This window comes from Hydractinia symbiolongicarpus, chromosome 3 (assembly GCF_029227915.1).
Source record: "Hydractinia symbiolongicarpus strain clone_291-10 chromosome 3, HSymV2.1, whole genome shotgun sequence".
NCBI classification, from domain to species: Eukaryota; Metazoa; Cnidaria; class Hydrozoa; order Anthoathecata; family Hydractiniidae; genus Hydractinia; species Hydractinia symbiolongicarpus.
Window position 1 is genome coordinate 29138441 of NC_079877.1, and position 22756 is coordinate 29161196.

Sequence of the window (22756 nt, forward strand, 5' to 3'; positions counted from 1 at the left end):
TTTTTGCTTCCGTAAACCTTCGTTTCCTTTTAGCGTTAATTCGTGTTAAGCAGAATTAGAGTTAATTTATCAACGCGTAATGGAAACGTCGATAAATAATTAGCGTTAGTTTTAACTTTGATTAACGTGCGACTAAATATATAAAAAAGCTTTGCTAGTACCCGGACTGCATCGTATACAAACCAGTAATAAGTTTGGCCATGCATCAAAAAAGGACACGTATCATACTGTTAATCTTTTGTATGCTGATTACAAAATTACAAAAAGATAACTCAAAGAGCAAATCAAATCCCGAAATTAAAGTATGTGTAAAGTTGGAGCGTACACCAGCTTAGAGTTCTTTTTTGTCTCCGTGATGATGATGTTCATGGTGGTGATTGATATGTTTATCATACCTTTCTTCTGATTCAGGTCTTCTTTCTTTTCTTTCTTTTGCTTTTCCCGAAGGAGTGGGTGCACCAGCCTTAGATGCAGGTGTACCAGACCGCATAAGACTTTCCACATCAATTTCATACACATGTGACACAAACATATCCATTTTCTTACCAGTTTCGTCGATAGATGTAATCCTGTACAACTGTGAACCAACATTAAACTGGTTGTTGTACTTCCCGACCAGCTGGTAACCGACAACGTGAGTGTAGGCCGGAACATTTATTTTAATTGTCGTAGTTGTTGTCTGAGAGTAAGTCGTGGATTCTTCATTCTAAAAGAACAAAAAGTGTCAGCCTCAATTAACCTTAGCTTGATGCATTCCGCAGCAACATAATGACTAAAAATACGCCAACGAGTTGGTGCAGTTTGCTATATCATTTAAAATATTTAAATAACCGTCAACTTTCTTTTTTAAAAATGGTGGAGGAAGAAGCGGCTGAATGCTTGTTGATGGCTTTTCGTTAAAGCAGATAACGCGATTTCGCTCATCTGATTTACAGAAAGCATCAAAATAACGCGAATCAGGAAATATGTTTATCTTTACGTTCACGTTACGTTCTCACATGATTAGTAAACCGGTAGGTGTACCAAATCAAGACCTTTGTATTATAATTGTTAGAAAAGTAAACTTTAATTAAATTAAGTAGTAATTTTAATAAGGGGCATATAATTAACGCAAATTTTCATGATTCGCCTTAATTTTGGGCCTTATTAATTTCCAGAGATATAAGTTACGTTATTTGTGTGTAATTCCTTTTACCCGAAACGTTAATAATTATATGTAATTGAAAATACCTGCCATGATTGGCTGATGCTAGATTCAGAACTTGCCGAACATTTCTTAAATGCACTTTCAATTTCCATTGACACTGAGTAGCTGATCGATTGAGTTGTTGTTTTTGTGTCAGAGATTCCAATGCTCACAGATTTCATATACTGATGTGCTGCGTCTTCTAACTCGTTGTTCATTCGAAAAAATTCTCTAAATAAAATCAAAAATTGCATCAAAAAATGAAATCTAACGACGTTAGAGTTAGCCGCCTCCCGGTTACAATGTGTTTAACATACACCCAACTTCCATCTCCATTTGAAACGTTTTGTGTTAGGTTCAATACAAGGAAAAGATATTACAGTATACTCTCCAATTATCATCGGTGTATGACCAAAGTGTCCCCTAATTGGAAGTTTCCGCCTTTTGAAAAGTATTACATTTTAAGCCCCAAGTTAGAAAATAAAGCCGATTTATGTATAACAAAAGAAAAATAACACAATGATGACGAACCAAACCTTCAAACTTTACAGGTTTTTCAAACAAATTTTAACAAATGATGGATAAATGATTAAAGATTTCATTGTAAAAAAACTTTAATTAATTGTTATTTTCTGCTATTTATCTTGGCGATCTCTAGCCTCTCCGTAATGAAAAAAAGCCGTATTTGCTTTTTGGTGCAAAAAACGTTGTCCGCTAATTAAATGTTCGCTTTTTGGAAAGTTTTTTAAAGACTTTGACTAGAAAACGGTCGGTGTATAACCAAAGTGTCTGCTAATCAGATGTGTCTGAAATTTAGAGTGTATCCGTTAATTGAAGAGAATACTGTATGATAAAAGTATTTTAAAGAAATGTTCACTTACTGCTCCTGTTTGGTTGGGTCGGGAGCGTGGATGTTCCATTTATAATATGGATTTGTGCTGTCCCCCAATGTTGCATAATATTCTCCTGGTGAATGCCAATCTTCTGTCCATGAGTGCACAAACAAATAGGGAAATCGTCTTGATACAATTCTGCACTCTGTTAATGTATCATCTATACATTCTACTTAAAAATGTGTAGCAGTATGTGGAAAAATAAAACAAATTTAAACCTACTTTACATAAGAAATGAAGCCTATCATATTGTCATTGAAATATGTTTTGCATCATGGAGAATAATAAGAAAAACATTGGAGGAAATAAAAGACGCAAAAAAGAAGTTATTTAGTCCAATGTATGTTTATATAGTCAGCTTAAGCCTGAAGCTTCTTTAAATTTTAATAATTAGCTGAAATAGACAATAGACATATGGTTTAAAAACAATATGTCTATTGTTTAAAAACAATAGGTCTATTGTTTAAAACAATAGAGAACTCCGAATAATGACTAGCTTTAATACCCGACAAAGCATATTAAGAAAAGTTAGCAAATTTGAAAGTTCGTTTTCACAAGTAGCATACAAGGCGATTTCTATAATAGATCCACGCAATTTGAACTTATCAAAGTGCACTTGCCAATGGTTACAGCAGCCCTGACGTGGATTATTACACAAAACAGACGTGTTAGAAGGTGCAATTGACGCATTTGAAACGCTACCTACCTGACCTACGCAGCAAGTAGCACTTTTGCAGCCTACCGAAGAATTTGCGAGCTTCTTTTTAACATTGTAAATTGGCCAGAAAACGTGGAAGGCATGATTCTTAAATATTTTTTGTTAAAATTAAAATGAATCAATACGGTTACTACTCACATTTCCGTCAAGATAGTTGTCATGAGTTAACAAAATGGTTTTTCTGGGTTCATCATTTGGATAACCCGCTGCCCAATACCTGTTTCGATAATAATTCACCACACTGACATGATATATTTCAAAAAAAATTTTTTGTTACATAACAAAAGAGCTCTACCCCCCAGCCCTCCCTTCTATAATTTCGTAACAGTTCGTAACAAAAATGATCATACCCTTCCCCAAAGGAATTACGTAATTATTAAATGGCCCCTTAGCTATACTTGGCTGAAAAGACACCCTGCAAAGTTAGATTTTTGTACTTAAATTCTCATACGTTATTCTAAAAAAAATCTGTTAGAGATTTTTGTGATTTGCTTAGCTTCTTTGCAAAACTTTGCTTCGCGAAACAATTTTACCAAAAAAATTAAAAAAAATAACAGTAAAAATCTTCCGTATTATCAATCTGCAAAAATTCATCCCAAAAGTTTTTGCTTTAAAAAGCTTATTGAAATTTGGAAGTATATTTGCATAGATTGAAGCAATAATGCCTAAAAAATTATTTAAATTAAAATCCTTTCTGGAAATAACTTTTTGCCAATTTCTATTCTCTTCCCAATATCCGATATTGTGAAAGTTTTTCTTGTAAGGATTTTCAATTTGAGTATTCGCGTAAGTTCATCTATTTTTGTTGTCATGTCTCGTTTTTGACCCAGTAGCCGGTCAAAAACTCGTTTTGGTTATTTTTAAATCGTAAGTCTGCGGCCTTTCTTGTTGTCTTTCTTAACAAATTTTCATCGCTTATCCAGGATTTAAACCGTTTTAGTCATTTTTAAATTGTACATTTGTCTATTTTTGTTGCCAAAGTTAATATTTGTTAATAAGCTTTTAAGTTTTCAATTTATTGTCAGAAATTTTTGTACAAAGAAAATTTTCACAGCAATAATTAATTTTCAGGGTTTTAGGATTTTAGAATGTTAAGATTTTTTGATAATTTTAATGGTTGCAATAACAACACTTCATGCACAATGATAGAATTTATTGTCGTGGTCGAAACTCTTTACATTTTCATGAGTTTTAAAATTTTCTCTGATTTAATCGCCTTTTGCGTGAAAATCTGATATTTCGTAAAAATTAATTTTGAATTTTGAAAAACGCAAAACTTCAGAATTTCTTTTTGGCAAGAATTTCTGTAGTTGATGAAAATTATTCAGCGCCTAACTCATCTCAATCAGGACAGAATACTAGCAGATTTGCAACAATAATTATTTTAAAGAAATTTTGGCGACATACGTTTTTGACTTCGTGCAAGGTCTGAGCAAGCAAAGCAACCTCAACCCCAGGGCCTGTAGCTTTTTTTTAATATGAGGATGAAACAGATTTCATCCTCGTATTAAAAAAAAAACCACAGGCCCTGGGATCAAGGTGGCAAGCAAAGGTGTCTTCTTTTCTCGCATCTTTAGACTTATACTTATGACAAACAATTTTTAATTTAAAAATATCGCAACAACATTATGTCTTCACTTTCCTTAGATTTCTATATTTTTGTCATGGTCGCACACACATGAAATAAATCTAATAAAATTAGTATCATGGTTTGTCTTGAGATGTCAAACCCTTGTTTTTTTTATATTTTGGACGGCCGGAACAAAGAAGTCCAAATGTAAAAAGCCCAACAAGTCCTGAGGCGAGTTTGTTTTTCCCTTTAAACACTGTAAATCTATGATACTGTTGAATAGCTAGCTAGCCACAAATTTCAGCTATTTATGTACATTTTTGACTAAACTTTTTTCTCGTATCAATTATGTGGCTATATAATCATATACATTTATTACCAACTCTTTAACGATATATGTATGTCGTACGAAATTCAGACTGCGCACTGTTCTAGGGATATTTCTGTCAGAAAGAGAAAAAGAGTCTTGGGTACGAGGTTGAACAAAATATATTGCGAATAAACATTGGAGATTTTCATAAGAACTGACCGCTGTGTTGACGTGAGACAAGTTTTCCCGCCTTTTCTAAATCTTAAGATCTAATTTCTTAGTTTTAAATTCAGTTACGCCACCAAAATTTTTTTTTTTACAATCCTCTATAATTCTTTCGCAAAAATATTCTGCCCGTATTTCTTTTCTAGTTTCATTATTTCAAGATTGCTTGGAAAAGTATCGCGATGAATAGTTGACGCCAATTCAGGAGGAGGGACGGAGTTTTAAAATCATTTTATTTCTTCTTCGTCATTTCTTCATCTAAAAGGTCTCGCTTACTTTTATTGACTCACTTGTCAATCATCATTATCTTTCTTCTTTTGTCTTGTCTGCGCCCTTTCTTGTCGTCTTTCTAAACAAATTTCACAAATATTGAGCGTTGGATATCATGTTGAATACACTTGGATCGGGCTTAAGGACTCTTTGACTATCCTAAAGTATGCTTTTCGGAAACTAGAAATCTGGCAGCTACAATTCTATAAAACCTTTTCTTTTCTGGGAAGTTCTTTTTAACCAAAAGATTATAACTTCTCTGTAATCTTTTTAAATTTTGGGCAATATAATTTTAAATCCTAATCCTAGTTTGAAGACATAAATTCGGAACAACTGGGCGCCATATCTAATCTTTTTTTTCTTTTTTTTTTGGCCATTCAGATAATGACCTGACAAGGGTAAATTACCCGAGTCTGGGATGTGTGGAGAGTGGTCGTACCAGTGGATGACTCTCACTGGTACTCTGCCGCGGGGACAGGATAGAAATCGAAGCAGTTCATGATATTACCGTGACGTCTCGATAAAGACAGATTAATAATAAAAAAAATACGGAACGCAGCCGCCATAGCGGAAAAAATTAACTAGATGATAGAAACATTTTTTTCTTCTAAAGGTTGAAAGTTTTAATTAAAAAAAGAGCTCCATGGGAACACAATAGTCGATTTAGAGAAAAATAATATGTCAGCACATATATCGTACTTTCTCGACATAAAATTTGCTTGGTAGTGGATGAACATGATAATTTGAAAGATTACGGAACGCAGCCGCGATAGCGGAAAGAAATTTAACCTAGGAGGAAGTAGATTTGTGAATATTTAAAAATAAGTTTAAGAGCGAAAAAGGAGAAAACAGTCATACCGTCATTCCTCTGCTTTAACGCGTTCTCTAATTAGTGCGAATAGCCTTTTTTCGTAATCTTTTTAATTTTCTTCCTCTAAATTTTAGTGTGACACTCTTTTCACTAATTTTTGTTTTCAAATAATACAACTTTCTCGAGACCATGAGTTATACTTTTTTTAAACTCGTAAAATATGAATACCATATTAGAATTCAGCATAGTTTGTTTAATTTATGTGTAAAAGTTTAACGCTAACAGAAAGTGCTATTTTTGAGGAGATATATATCACAGATAAAGTCTTCTTAATGCTCAAGTTACCATGTCCCGCCTCGTTTTCAAAAAGAGGTTGGACATGCCACAAATCTTTATATTAGAATAGCAGGTTGTTTACTTGCTGTATTGTTTCGATATTTTCTTTGTTTATGACATTTTTGATAAGAAAATCAAATCTGTTGTCCGTTTTTCATAAAACTCAACAGAAAAAGTTGCGGCACATCAAAAGAATAAGTTTCGGGAAAGGTTAATTAGATTCTGAACCAGATAATTTAGGGGACATGTTTTCATTATTTTTTTGATCTATGTTAAAAAATAAAATAGCCTTACAAACGTAATTCTATAGAAACTCACCGCCGAATTAATATCGAATCAAATTTTACTTAATAAATAAAACAGCTATAACGGAAGAAAATAATACAACGAAAAAACGAAAATTGGTGAAAAAGTGATAAGAATAAAGAAGATAAAAAAAAAATTAAAAATTAAAATTTAAAAAATGTTGTTCATTTTACTCTATTTACCAAGGTTAAATTTCAAGACATTATTAGTTCCGCACTTAAAAATAATTATTTTTCCTTAATTTAGTAGAGTGTGAAATGATGGTCAGAGAGTTTTGACAAATGACATAAAAAGCACATTGCTGAGGTGCCATAGAAAATTTAAAAAGAGACAGGTAGGACAAGCCATGTGTTTAAATGGTCCGAATCCTTGTGGCGCATACATGCTAAATCAGTTTGCAAATATTGCAAAAGAAAATCTGAGCTTATTTTATCATTATAAAACTGCTATGCATGTTTTTAAAATAAACAATGTTTTCTTGTCGAATCTATTATTGCGCAAATATTGACAGACTCAAGATATCCTTCAATGAGTACCGTATTGTAATTATTTGAAGGTGTGCAAATATATACATCGAGTTTTCCGGGTTCATTACCTAAAATATTTACATCACGTGACCGGAAAATTTTCTTGTCTGTTCCGTTCCGGCCAAAGTATAGCCTTTATTCATTGAACGTGATTTTTAAAGGGAATTAATCTCGACATATATCACAAGAACATCTCAGTATAGGTTACGGGAAATAGCAAAGCACGGTTTCCTTTTTACGTGATGCCATTCGTAAAGAGTGAGCCAATAACGTAAATTTTTCAGATCCATGTACAGGGCATTTTGATTACACTTATAAGCGCAAGGAATGGACACAAAAAATTTGGTATATATATGCAGAAATACAACGAAGAATGTTTACAAAAGAGAAGAACCTCGATGTTGTTTGATGTTGTTCTTCGCTTAGCTACACTATAGCTACATTAAGGATTAAACTAGCATTTATTACTTAATACTTAGTAAAATGGGTCAAAAAACAAGGGTGAGATTTCTTTTAAATTGCATCACAGTTTTTAGCCATAGCTAGCTACACAATTTGAGAACACTTACAGGGAATTTTATTGTTTATCAAGTATGGATAATATAGAATATTTCCTTATAAAGTAAAATGGGGAAAAAATTCATGATTACTTTTGCGTTATCTAAAATTAAAACTGTCGAAGATAACCTTTTGTGATTTTGTGATTTACAATTTTTTAAATTTTTCACTGATGATTTTTATTCTTGCAAATGGTCAATTACAACATCAACAACGAGCTTTCATGCGCAAACTTTAATTTATTATAATTTAGTAAAACGTCTCCTACGGAGTTTCGAACCAGCACCGCAGCAGAACATTGCATCGTTGCACCTAACCATTGGGCTATCGTGACATGGATTACAAGCTTCTGTAACTATACATTAGCATTACTTTGGTTTTGCAAAAGGTATTTTTACCTGATTGTAAAAAGATATGCCTTAACAACATGGACTTATGTTCGCGTCGCAAAGTGTTAAATTTTTCCTCAAAATAATGGACACAACGTCCAGGTCATTAACCAGGTGCATTTAAGTCTTAAATGTCTTATGTATAAGAATATCAAAATTGTAACCGCAGGCCAAGTAGCATACACCGCTTTGGTTTTCTTAAATGTAAATTAAACAACAGAATTGGGTGTGCCACTATGGTGAATGTATTTTAATTGCACCTTTTTATTAACGAGATAGTTTATGCTGCTTCTGCATCTTGTTTGGGTTTAAAACCAATACCAATACACTACTGTAACCATATGCAGCAACTTCTTATTTTTTTCAGAAAAATAAAAACACATAAAGAGTAAAAGATTTTTATCAATATATTACAAAAAATCAAACTCTGCAGCCATTTTATTAGTGACATAAAAAAACATGCTTTTTGTAACAACTTCAGTAAAAATTAAGATAATAACTTGAAACTTGTTATTGTATGTTTTGAGACCAGTTTGATGAAATGAAGCAAAAAAAACAAACCGTTATTATCATAGTTCCTGAGTTCTAAAAACAACTACGAGTACAAAAATTCTTAGTCGGGTATAAAAAATCGGGTAAAAGTACTAGTCGGGTATAAAAAATCGGGTAAAAGTACTAGTCGGGGAAAACATAATTGGGGGAAGTTTTGGTCGGGGAAAAATTAAGTCACTTGCAAAAAATTTAGTCACTTTTCCCCGACTTTTTTTCCTGATAAGTTATAACAAATTCTCCGTCTCTAAGTAACATTTCTTGAACGAGTGTATGGTAAACACGACGTATGCTTTTCTTGAAATATTTGGAGTATTTTCTCCTTCTTTTTATAAGAACAATAAAATAGACTTTTTTAAAACAAATATTTTAAGTCAATTTGAGATAGCACAGAAAAGAAGGAATAAAAACAAAACTGACATGTTCCAGCAGCTGTTTCTTTGGAAAAAAACAACACATCTACATATCTATATATGGTGTAATATTATATAGACTAGCCGGGAGAACTGGCGTCGAATCGCTGGGTTAAGCCGCAAGTAACTGTTCTTGAATGCACTGAGGAGCGCTTAATAAGAACCGCAAACTGTGCGACACGGTCAGATGGAGCGCTTCAGTACAGGTATGCTGTATGTCGTAAATCAAGTGAAGCGGATACACCATTGTGCTATTGCATTTTTTTTCCAAAAAAACTTTATATCGCATTTAGTATTGGTGTGCATTTTAAAAAACTCCTGTTTTCGCAACGGGACATAGCTTTCGCGGACACACAGACAGACAACGACTATTATTAAAGAGATAGACGGACCTTTCAAAACTGTGTTGCACCTTGAGTCAAGGTAACTGAAAGATGCACAGGCAAAAGAAATAATACGCCTGTCTGATTACACAATATTTTTTTAGTTTCGACTTTCCGATAAACTGGGCAACCCTATATTTGGCGCCCAAATGACTCTAACACCAAATATATCTCATGTTAACCTGAGTAAAAGGAATAATAAGATTTGATTGTTATAAATTTGCGAACTGGCCAAAAAAACAACATAAGTATAAGGGCAAGATTGGGCCAATTTCTAAATAACTTGTGCTTGTGAACAACAGCGCTTTCAATGCCGTTACGAAAAGCAGTGATCTATATTTTGTGTGCTTACCCTGATCATTTCCAATGATTCTACCCTGTCAATTTTTTTCCAGGAGAGGCAACAAAGCGGTTCTAGAATGTTAAAAATTTGAGTTACAGAAAATTAAAATTTTATTTTATTTTTAAAATTATTTTTAATTAGCAACAACTGTTGTGTGGGACTGAGCCCATATATGATTTGAACGCTCTACCGATTGAACTACCAATCCTTAAAAGAAGAAATCCCTCTCAACAGTGTTGCATGACTTTATTAATTATATCAAGCAAATTTTATCTAATCTATCTTTTATCTATATCTAAAAGACTTTTTGATAAATACATGTTTGCAGTTTAGAAAATTATAATTAAATTCTTTTTCTTTTTAGTTTGTGTACAATGAGAGCAAGAGATGTCATCGTTCAATACGTGTGAGCAAAACCTCACACCGCGTTGTTATTGTTTTTCTGTTAAAACATTTGAAGCTGTCTTATAAATCTTGATAAAGTTAATGAATTGTTTTCGTTTGTGTTGATTATTTGTTTTTGTTTTATTGTTTCCTGTGAGTACCGAAATTCATTCCAGCAGATGGCGTGGCTTCAAAAAATCGATTTTTATGAGAAGTGCCGGTACTTTTCCCTGAAAAAAATACCACAGGCTGTTTCGTTCGTCTTCTCATCTCTGACATTGTTAAAGCAAGAGTCTCTATTATTGTTTGCGTTCCGAGTATCATCTGCGTACCTTACGACGCGCATCCCCTTACTTCGTGACATTTTCGTATACTACGGGTTGTACCGTCAACTAGTCCACTAGTTAGGCGACAAGAAATTAGCAATTGCTTAGGATTTCGACCATGATATCGCTGCATATGTCTATGGCATTTCAAAGTCACATTAATACAGTTATCTTAAGATAACAGGTGCTATCTTAAGATAACTCTACTAATGTCATTTTGAAGTGCGTGAATATTCGCATTAATCTCTTGATTATAAAATAACTCAAGTCATCTTAAGATTACATTACCGACTTTTCTAGCTTTGATGTCAGTGCTATCTCAAGTTAACTAAAGTTATTTTAAGATTAGGAGAAAACTGGAGATTACTCAAGATCTACGCAAAACAAAAATTCGTTTTAGACATCAGTACGCGGACAGTACGGAATATTTGTCCAATTTGATTAATTATTTAGAGAATTGTCGATTACTTGATAGATATACCATATACATGTCTGTCTGTCACAGCAAATTTCATTCGGTCATTTTTATCGCGTGAGTAACTAGGGACCACCTGCGACTAAATCGGTTTCCCACACCTGGGTACCCAAATTCGTTTTGTAATGGACAGGTTTATGACGCGATCAATACAAATCTCTAAAGATATTTTTTTGTACTTTTGATGGAGATTTGGCTGACGTCAGCAAAATGTTTAAGCCCTTTTTTTTCCTCTTAACAGTTCGTCAATAGCACATGATACTATGCAATGCGTTTCAAGCTCTGCACATTGCAGGAACCGGATAAACAAATTTTGCAAATTTTTTTTGTTCGTGGGATGATGACGTCAGCAAAAGACCTAAAACAACCTATTTTTTCCCATTCTGCCTAAGTGAATTTTCCCACGGACCTTATCGACTAGTTATCTTATAATCAAGACAGTATGGTTGCTATTCATGCATTCCAAAGTCACATTAATAGAGTTATCTTAACCCTTTTCAACCGGGACTTTTTGGCCCTGAAGAATCGGGAAGGTGCTTAAAAGGCACTCCCGTTGTAATTTCTTCTTAAGAAAAGCTACAATAGTAAAACTTTGTCAATTGTAAGTCCTTGTTCTGTCAAATTCAAAGATTAAAATTAATAAAATTAAAAATCCATAATGGCGGCAATTGCTGCAGCCCTCATATATGCATAGTTAAAAAGAGACTTTGATTTGACACAAAACCTAGTACTTTAAAGGAGAAAAATTGTCAAATTAAAACCGTTTTATGTTGCGCCTTATTATATGTTGTGTTTCAAAGTGTTAACATAATAAATAGGTGCATATGATGATAACACGAAGGACAAAAATATTGTCCGTTTATATTTTTTATGTCGCATGACCATTCATGACAAAATGATGACAGTGCCCAATAAGTCAATATATTTTTAATTTTTTTTATTTCAAAATTTGGGAGGCAAAAAGATATTAAAAGCCAAATAATTATTCACAAGAGAAAGGACTTAAAATGGAAGATGATAATGTACAGGGGTGTCGAATGAGCATCTTCCCGGTAGGAATAGGGTAAAGATAGCACTTGTTATTTTAAGATAACTGTATTAATGTGACTTCAGAGTACCATATATGCCTGGTAAGGTATATTTACCTCCAGGAGCGCTGAATTGCACACGTAAATTACTTTGCGTGAGTGATAAAAATATGCGGAAAAAAAGAAGCTCATGCAAATTTGTTTTAATTTATTTGTAAAATAATCATTTAAATTATTCATTATGAAAAACTCTTGAGGCATGCAGGCTCGATTAAGTCTTCAGCACAGTTATGAAAATTTTTGCAAATCAGAAACAACAATAAAACTACTTCCATCTTACAACTTTTTATAATTAACATAGACAATTCTCCCGAATATATTTTCTTGAATGTACTGCAGCCGCAAATAAATAACCTGCAACAACGTTTTTTTATTTACCAGTAAATAAAACCCGTGGAAAAAATAAACAAATGTGCCATTTGAAGCCGTAAGCAATGACTCGTCGAAGATATAAGACCTTCAACATAAAAGAGCAATGCAATGGCTTCATAACTTTTAAAAATGCTTTTAAGTTAGTTTTGTTTTCCCCAAAAAGTTAGGAAAAATATGTCTGCTTTAAATATGACCTGTGGAAGATTTTGATTAGTTTAGCAATCCCGAACTTTACAAAACACCAAAGATGATTCCTTTAATTTCAAATTGCGAAAAAGTAATTTCACTAAGGTGCATTAACAGTGGTCAATATACACTTCTGTAATACCCAAAAAAGTATTAGCACTTAGCATTTTAAAACCAGGCAATCATGTCATTGTTACTTTCCAACTTGATGATGACTAATCTTACCTTTCTGATGAATGTGATGTTCTACAGTCAAGTTTAATAATTATTGTGATTTTATTGTCATTAAACAAAGCAGGGAAAGTCAATTCAAACTCAACTGTACATCCACCTACTCCTGACACAGATAAAATTTACATAAACTAAAATATATCATTAACATAGCCTTTTGTGTTTGGTAACTGCAATTTTTCAACTGATGCTGGTCATGCAGTCATTCTCTGGTGCAAACATAAACAATGAAAAGAACTTGCATTAGTATGAATCAGTTGTTTACATTGTTTTTCAACTTCCAGTTTAATATTCCACAATCTTTAGCCGATCAAGATTTTTAAAACTGATAATGTTTTTATATAAAAAATAAACAAGTGCTGAAGCAGTTTTAAGTAAAAGAGTGATGGCAATGTTGAAAATTACAAAAAAAAACAGTGCTAAAGAAATCCAGACGATCGGCTCTCGTTAATGGACCAGTGACCATTATTTTAGTGGCTTTAAAGTGATCAAACATTGGTTTAATTTTTTTTAAAAATAAAAAAAATTCGAAAAGAGAAAAGGGAAATAATAAAAATTGGAAAAGATTTATTGTAGAACCAGAAAAAATATCTACACTTAATTAACCCTTAAAATAGGTGAGTTTTAACATACACCTTCACCATTTAGTCAAAGCCTAAATAAATAAATCTCGCTATCTGCGTAGGCTCATCAATCAAGTTTTTTTAAGACTGATAATCTTCTTTAATGAAAAATGAACAAGTGTTGGAGCAGTTTTAAGTAAAATTTATGACACCTTGAAATAAAGATATCAGATAAAAAAAGCATGCCAAAATGTATCGAGTTTCTGGACAAGACTCAAAGAGTGGTGTCGATGTTGGAAATTACAAAAAACAGTGCTAAAGAAATCCAGTCGATCTGCTCTCGATAATAGATCAGTGATTGCCCATTATTTTAGTGGCTTCAAAGTGATCAACCATTGATTTAATCTTTTTTTTAAATAAAAAAAATCGTCATGAGTAAAGGAAACTGAGAAAAATTTGAAAAGATTTAATGTAAAACTAGAATAAATGCCTATTTTTAACTACACTTGATTAACCCTTAAAATAGGTGAAATTAAACAAACACCCTTAACATTTAGTTAAAGCCTAAATAAATAAATAAATTCCAATATCAGGCTCATTAGAGCATATACCAATTATATCTTGCATCTTTTTACAGTTTTTTTTGTTTCAGTTGGTGTTGAATACTCTCAGGTTCGGTTTCTTAACCTTGTTTTAAACTTGTGGAACTGTGGAGGGTAGGTTTAACCCTTTTTTCCACTGTAAAATCCAAGAAGCGTTCATGGAAAACTATTTTGAAAGTCAAACGGAAAGTATATTTAAAAGTGTTTTTTGTTCAAAATTTTTTTTGTTCAAAAATCTGTTTTGATCTATGTATTTGACGTGGAAAGTCATTATTATCAATCCTGTATGGAAGCCATATGGGAACATTAAAAAGAAGCAAATATTTCTTGTTTGATTCATAAAAATATTTGGTTCAAGAGGATCAAAGAGAGGCAATATGCCAAATTTTATTTTTAGATTTTACATTTCCAAAAAATGTTTGACGCGATTTTCGTTATAAAAATATTGACGAAAAAAATTTGGGATGAAACTTCAGGTATGTATTGAATAGAATATTCAAAAAAGTCAATCTAATTATAAAAATAAAATGCTTATAAATAAAACGTTCTAATTGATTTTGTGGAAAACGTTTGCTGCATGAACAGGAGTAGTTTGAATGGTGGTCTAGGGACTTCTTTTAATGAAAAAGTTCCTAAATATTTGCAACCAGCTGCTGACTTTTTAATATACTGGGGATCAAATATTAACATTGAAAATACAAAAACCTACAATGGTAAACGTCGGCGATCAAAAGCTACAACAGCTGAAACAGAATTTTTTTATGACTCTAATTAGACTTCTCTGTGGATTTCCTATTGCAGATATGGCAATTCGATTCAACATGTCGAATAGTAATGTAAGTCGAATATTCATTACTTGGATAGACTTTTAGCACACTCAACTGAGAGTACTACATATATGGGTTTTAAACAGGAGCTGACTAGCTATTACCGCAACGCTTTAAAGGAGAGGCGAACAAAAAAATCTTTTGTGGAAGCCAGAAAATAAACTTGAAGCAAGAAAAAAAGTTCTAGATTTCGAAATTCCAAATTCTACTGAGATAACTATTATAATAACAAATAAATAACTATATTTCACAAGTAAGCATCCATGAATCTTCCTACCAACATTTCTGCAGAATTCTCATGGCTCTATGGGGTGAAAATGAGTGGGATTTGGATGTACTCACTAGTAAATATAAGAAATAAGAACTTTGACTCGAGATAACCAAGAATATTTTGGGTACTATAGTAGTAACAGCATTTCATAACCTTCGGGTAAATTTTTTTAAACTAAAGAAATATCTGTTATGACCAATAACAATTTTTAATTTCATGTTTTGAGTCCCTTTTCCACAACATACTATTAACTTCGAACGGCAAAGTTTGTTATGACAAGATGGCGCCACATTTGGCTAAATATAAAGACCGGAAGCTTTCAACGACAAATTGAACGCGCATTATGGTAGCTTCGTCTTTATTCTCGGATCCTTTCTTTATTTAAGTTTAGTAGTATAAAATAATAAGAATATGTTCGTCACATGTTGCTCAGTGTTTTTGCTATTTTGATCTTTAACTTATCCTTGCTTACTGACTTGTGTAAATTAAGACGTAACCATGACAATAAAGAGAAATATATTCCAATGTTTTTTATTTAGCCACCCGTCTGGTTTAGCAAATGTGTAAAAATACTCAGAAGGATGTAAACAAAATTGATTTATAGTGAGGTATTTTTTGGAGCGGACAACCAAGTGAATCGATCAGGTATTAAAAATCAACATTCACCATGAATTTTTAGTCAGCAGCCGCGCAGTTCGCCTCTCCTTCAACGTTTCGCTCATGGCGCTGACGTTTTTAAAATATTTTGAGCCACGTGCAGTGTTTACATTGGCAAAACATCCGTTGTTTTGTTTCAATGACCTCCACTCTCCAACTTTGTGCTGCTTTATGAATCGATAAGTACAATAGGTGTATAAGTTAAACTTTCTGTTTTGACGAAGTTAGTGGTGCAATGCAAGACAGGCCAATGTGTACCTTTCGACAATAGCAGTGAAACTTTTTTTGTATTTATGAAAGACTTTCCGCCTTGGACTTAGAACAACTAATAGTACCACGGTGGCGTTTAAAAACAGTAGTAGCAAAACCAAAAGTGCCATTGCCAAATAATGCCATTGTGATTGGTTATAATTAAAAAAGAGAATACGAAACTTGTGTTTGTGTAAGTTTCCTCTAATGACATCATAGTTTTGCAAGAATTAATTGTCGCGGATTTTAGTGTGCTTAAGGAGAAGAACTTTCTGTGAATTAAAGAAAGAAATCTCAAAATTATGCGAACTCGCGAAAAATTCTCGTGACATTCACTTTTCTCCAATAATAGCCATGTTAAAACTTAGAACTTTGTCTCCTTGGTAAAAGGTGTACTATAATCCATCGAGGGTAAAGGGAAAAAATTTGAGGTAGTAGGGCAGAGGAAGCCAAGGTACAAAATCAAGCCGCAGGGTGTTGGTTGCAGTTTCAGTAATTTTAGTGAGGGATTTAAGACCGTACCGCATACAAGCCAGTAACAAGCTTGACCCTGGGTCGAAAAAAATCATATCATGATGTTATTCTTTTATATACTGATTACAAAATTACAAACAGATTAGTCAATAAGCAAATCAAATTTCGAAATTAAAATATGTGGTAGGTAGGATATACGAGCTTAAAGTTCTTTTTTGTCACCATGATGATAGTGATCATGGTGGTGATAGATACGCTGATCAGAATTTTCTTTTGATTCACGTTGTCTTTCGTTTCTTTTTTTTGTTTTATCCAAAGGAGTGGGTGTACCAGACTGCATAAGACTTCCCACATCAATTTCATCCACATTTTGCACAAAATATTCTGTTTTACTACCATGTTTGTCGATAGATGTAATCCTGTATGCCTCTGAATTGACATCAAACTGCTTGTTGTACTTCCCAACAAGCTGGTAACCAACAACATTAGTGTATGGGGGCACAGTTATTGTAACTGCCCTAATTATCGTCTGAGAGTAAGTCGTAGATTGTTGATGCTAAGAGAAAAAAAAAATGTGGACTTAAATTTGTGTAATCTGCAGCAACATGTCAACTAACAATACGCCAAAAATTTGGTGCAGTTTGCATCTAAAATATTTAAGTAACAGTCAACTCTCTCTTTCAAAAATGGCGGAGAAAGAAGCGACTGCTTTTTTGTATGATGGTTTTCAGTTGGAAGATAAAGTTAAAAAACGGAGTCCTAAATTAAAAGGAGATATAAAAAAGGAAGTTTACGCAAATTTGGCAACCTCGTCCCCAGAGACTTGTGGCGTCGTTATTACAGACCCAGCAAGTTATGAAAAAGGCAAAATGCTCCGGAAACGAGGTTGGGAAAATAGCTACTTTATCAAACGTACTATTGCACTGGGGATTAAAATTTTAACATTTAATATGTTTAATGGGCGGTATATTTATGTTATGTTGTTTTTGGTAAAATCCTTCCTCGAACAGTTCAGTTTATTCTGCTGCAATTTTCGATCTCCGCCTTATTATAGTGTACTCTTTCTCCGTTTCTATTTAAAACGCACGTCAAACAAATTCCGTATTTCAACAGCCTGGATTAGATCTATTACAGAGCTGTTCTGTCAGGATATTTTAGGCGTAGAAGATCCCTGAGGACGAAGTTGATCCGAAGTATTATCGTAATATACCTTATTACTGTAAATTAACAAAGCGAAAAAACTAACAATCAGGATAGTAACCTAAAGGAAACTAAAGGGAATGACTAAAATAGCTTAAAAATATAAGTGATTAATGCATTTTCGCTCATCTGACATACAAAAAGCATTAGAATATCGCGAATCAGGAGATGTGTTTATCTTTGTGTTCACATTATCAGCTGCCTCGCAACCTCCCTTGATTAGTAAACTAGTCTGTGAACCGAATCAAGATCTTTGTATTGTAATTGCTAAAAAAATACTTTTTTAAACTTTAATTACAGGTTTTGAATTATCTAGTAAATTTAATTAAGGGCATTTAATTAACGTGAAATTTCAAAATTCGCGTTAATTAAATGTTTTGTGCCTCGTTAATTTCTAATTGTTAGTGCTAAAAAATACTTTTTTAAACCCTAATAATAGGTTTTAAATTAGCTACTCAATTTAATAAAGGACACTTAATAAATTCGCATTCATTTTTTGACTCCTTAATTTCCTAGAATATATGGTACATTATTTATGTAAGTTTTACCTGAAACGTTAATAATTATATGTAATTGAAAATACCTGCCATGTTTGGCTGATGGTAGAACTAGCACTTGCTGAAAATATCTTAAAGGCACTTTCAATTTCCATTGACACTGAGTAAGAGATCGATTGAGTTGTTGTTTCTGTGTCGGTGATTCCAACATTCACTTCTTGGTAGTACTGATTTTCCCCGTCTACTAACTCGTTGTTTATTCGAAAAAATTCTCTAAATAAAATTAAAAATTGGAATCTAACGGCATTACAGTTTGCCGATTCGCGGTTAGAATACCTCCATTTTAAATGTTTTGTGTTCAATACGGGAAAAAAATATTATCAAAGCATTTTAATAAATTTTCACTTACTCTTCTTGTTCTGTAGGATTGGGAGCATGGATGATCCATGTTTTATATTGACTTTCGTCTGACAATGTTGCATAGTATCGTCCTGGGGTATGTCGTCCTTCTTGCCATTGATGCACCACAAAATAACCAGAAAATCGTCTGGGCGCAATTCTGCACTCCGTTAATGTATTATCTATGCATTCTATTTTAAAATGCATATGAGTCTGTGGAAAAATAAAACAAAAATTAAATCGACTTTACATAAGAAATGAAGCCTATCATATTGTCATTGAAGTATGTTTTGCATCATGGAGAATAATGAGAAAGACCTTGGAGGAAATAAATAAACAGAAACAAAGGTATAGTTGAGTCCAATACATGTTAATATAGGTTGCAAAGTAGAGTCGTTTTTTTTTAATTTTCCTTATTTTGGCTTGGAAAATATTTTATTTATAAGACAATTTTTCAACTTTGGATTATTGTTGTAATATGAACGTCATTTACTATGTTTGTACCTACTTTTCCTGTTGTATGTGCGTTTCTTGATGCTACTAAAATCTCATAGAAGTCTTTTAATTTTGCCTTCCGGGCTTGAAGTTTCTTATAGAATATATTTAAAATGTTGAATAACTTCTTTAAACAATTAATATAAAGGCAAACAGAAATAAAATAAAAGTTAATTTTCACGAAAGCGTCTTTTATAAAGTCACTTAAAAAGATAGATAAATAGAGATAGCACGGAACCTGGGTATGTAGGATTATTAGTTCAGGCTAGAGCGTTTACTCTTGGTTTTACTAATAGGGATAATTGTATGATCTACACGGCCTGCTAATGAATAGAGTATTATAAGATTTTCTTTTCAAAAATATGCTTTAAAAGAATATCAGGTAGAATTTTGGGTTAAAAACAATAGGGTTATAGTGTAAAACAATAAAGAACTAAAAATAGTGACCTCGACATAGTATATTGAGACAAGTTATCAAATTTTGAAATTCGTTTTTACAAGTTGCAATTAAGGCGATGATAGATCTACGCAATTTGAACTTTTCAAGGTTCACTTGTCAATAGTTACAGCAGCCTTGACGTGGATTATTACGCAAAACAAACGGATTAAAAAGTACATCTGACGTATTTAAAACGCTACTTAGCTGACCCACGAAGCTGTAAAAGTACTTCGGCTACCGGAGAATTTGTGAGCTCATGCTGTTCGATAACTTTGTAAAATGGCCAACAAATGTAGATAGACATGAAATAATTTTTGTTAAAATTAAAATGAATCACTACGGTTACTACTCACGTTTCCATCGGGATAGTTTTCCTCTTCTAAAACGATAGTTTTTCTGGGTTCACCACTTGGATATTCTGCTGCCCAAAACCTATTCCGATACTCAGTCTTCACACTTTCTAAGCAAACATAATCGGTAGCACAAGCACGAACCTAAAATAAGTTATTTTGATTATGATGTAAGAGCGTGTGAAACAGTGTGTGAATTTGCGCAAGGGTAAAATAAAATCGTACAAGAAAACTGGAATGTTCTCTATAACAAATGTCGCTTTCACCAATAGACGGTAGAATCATATAGTATCGCCATGTATCACCGTCATGTGTACCGCTGACTGTAACGTAATCTGCTCGAGTCCGAAGTGATTCGACATGGATTACTCTACCAACTAACTTTTCGTGCACATTGATCCACCCATACGCAGTGGACGCAAGCACAAAGCAGCACAAAACCTTGATCAGCATATTGGTCGAAGAATTGAATCTACAATAAAATATATGTATATATATTAGTACATACATCCCGAATGCATAAATTTTGGCGATACAAGAACACCTTAAAATAAATATTATTGCGCAAACTGGTGGCAATGTTATAAGTATACCTTGTCTTCACCAAAATAGAGAATGCTCCACTTACCTTTGTCTTATGTAGATTTCTTCTAAAACGCTCAGTAAACCAAGCCCAACTTAAAATACCCAACAGAATCGCCCAAATTTATAGGTTTTAACTGAACCTTAGGGAAACAATTTTCGCCATTGTTCCTTACAAAAATATGTTATGCAATTATTTGGTTTAAATTTTGACGTCAACAGAACACTTAGCACTTCGTCAAGTGCCAAAATGTCACATCCAATTTAAACACAGTGATTAATGGTTTTTTTTTAGATGAAGCGCTTATGACATATGCACCCATGTGTAAAGTCTACGGTATCTTTTAAGTTAAGTCATCTTTGTCTAGCACACTCTTTAAGGCATTTTTCTCGACTTAACTGTCAATATTTTATTGTTCTGCTGAATAAATTGACTCTTTTGTCATGACTTGACGGGAAAACTTAAGAGTGTTCAAGTAACATGTAATCTTGAAATCTCTCCATAAATACTGTCTTTCACGCATCGTATCATTTAAAAAAATTCCCTCGTTTAGGTTTGTAGCTATATAACGGTACATCCGCAAAACGTCTTGACAAAATTATATAAAAAGGGGGATATGCGGAAATTCACGTGCGCGAACAATAATTTCAGACTTTTTTTTGTCTTTTAGGTACTTTTACCCAAATTCTGTGTTTTGTTAGCTTTTATTTGATTGCTATCCTATGTTTTTTTACATGAAAAATTGCAATATAATTATTGTTGCCTTTTACACTTATAAGGAAAACATTAAAGTTCAAAATTATGTCAAATTACTCTCCTAGGCAATGACAAATCTAAGATTTTAAAGGCTTAAGGATACTACTCCGGATTCCTGTCGAAATTTCATCTCCTATGTTTTTGGCAGAATTAAATGAGAATTCTTTGTTGGTATTGTAAAAAAATTTCCACTGTCCACCAACCAGGCATGAAATTTTGTATAAATTTTGATGGGAATTTAAAGGAAATCTGCATACAGTTATTAGGAGATGATGCACCCATGGTGAAACTGGTATGTAAGACTAAGCCGTACCTAAATGTGTTTATCTGTTGATTACAATTTTGTCCTTTACTATGTGTTTTATGTTTTATGTAAACAACTATAGGACGTTGGTTTTTTTAAAAAAACCTAGTCCCTGCGATTGTTCTTTGTTGTATTTTAATGTGCGCCACTTTACATCTGGGACAGAAAGCAGGAACACATATGGATGGGAAATATGCTATTTACAATGACTGTAAGTGATGAGATTTGTTTAGAGATTTGGCAAAACTTCTTTGGAAATATATTTACACAGATATCGTGAAAGTTTTTCTTGTAAAGATTTTTCAAAATTTCAAAATTTCAAAATTTCACAACTTTCCCCTTTGAAAGTTTCTCCGATTAAAGTAAATTGGCTGCTTATGATATTAAACGCGTGTGAAATCTTTTAGCAGATTACAGAGTATATACATTTACTAATAATCATAATCCACTGGATTTAAAAATATTTTTCTTTGTTGGCATGTCGCGTTGATGATTCAGTAGCTGGTCAGATGTTTTTGTACATTTGTCTATATTTTTTTTGCGAAGATATTTGTGAATAAGCTTTCTAAATTTTTTAAATTATTGTCAAGAATTTTTGTGGAAAGAAAATTTTCACGGTAATAATTTATTTTCACATAGTTTGAGATTTTCTCATATTAAACATTGAGCAACCATTTAAACATTTTTAATACTTTTACCTCTTCTACAAGAAATTAAATTTCGCAGTCGCGGATTTAATTTTGCATTTTGCGTAAAAACTAATATTTATTATTTATTTTTCCATTTTTTATACATGTCGTACGAAAATATACACGATCAGATTGCTACGACGACCATTTTCATAAGAACTGACCGCTGTGTTGTCGTGAGACATGTTTTCTCGCCTTTTCTAAATTCTAAGTTTTAATTTTTTAGTTGTAAATTCCGCTTGTTTTTTTTTTATAAACCTCTGTAAGTCTTTCGAAAAACTATTCTATTTCTAGCTTTATTATTTTAATATTGTATGAAGAATTATCGCGTAGAATAGTTGAAACCAACGATTAAGTATATGGTTGTTCCTAATTTTTAATTCCCCTCCACCCTCTGTTGTTTTTGGATTTTGTAAAACGTTACATGAGAAAAACAAAAAAAGAGGTGAGGAGGAGGAGAAACAGAGTTTTAAAATCGCTTAATTTTTTAGACTCACTTTGCCAATCATCATCATCTTTCTTCTTTTGTCTTGCCTGCGTCCTTTCTTGTTG

At 32.8% G+C, this 22756-nt stretch overlaps 1 protein-coding gene across 1 annotated transcript; it reads right to left on the reverse strand.

Annotated features, from left to right (window-relative positions):
• Positions 1-16588: 16588 nt before the first annotated feature.
• LOC130636711 (uncharacterized) lies at positions 16589-20634 on the reverse strand. The gene is made up of 6 exons (XM_057446529.1): positions 20501-20634; positions 20098-20344; positions 19876-20016; positions 18599-18801; positions 18276-18462; positions 16589-17048 (listed from the first exon to the last, which is right to left on the reverse strand). Exons 2-6 carry the CDS (start codon positions 20323-20325, stop codon positions 16695-16697), a joined length of 1113 nt encoding a protein of 370 aa, XP_057302512.1. The 5' UTR covers positions 20326-20344; positions 20501-20634; the 3' UTR covers positions 16589-16694.
• Positions 20635-22756: the final 2122 nt, after the last annotated feature.

Bases quoted from the DNA above. Each gene is read 5' to 3' on its own strand.
- LOC130636711 (XM_057446529.1), bottom strand. From the start codon at position 20,325: ATGCTGATCAAGGTTTTGTGCTGCTTTGTGCTTGCGTCCACTGCGTAT. The intron at 20,017-20,097 runs GTACGATTTTAT...AACTTATTTTAG, and splicing joins GAGAACATTCCAGTTTTCTT to GTTCGTGCTTGTGCTACCGA. The intron at 17,049-18,275 runs GTATTTTCAATT...TTTTTCTCTTAG, and splicing joins CCATCAGCCAAACATGGCAG to CATCAACAATCTACGACTTA.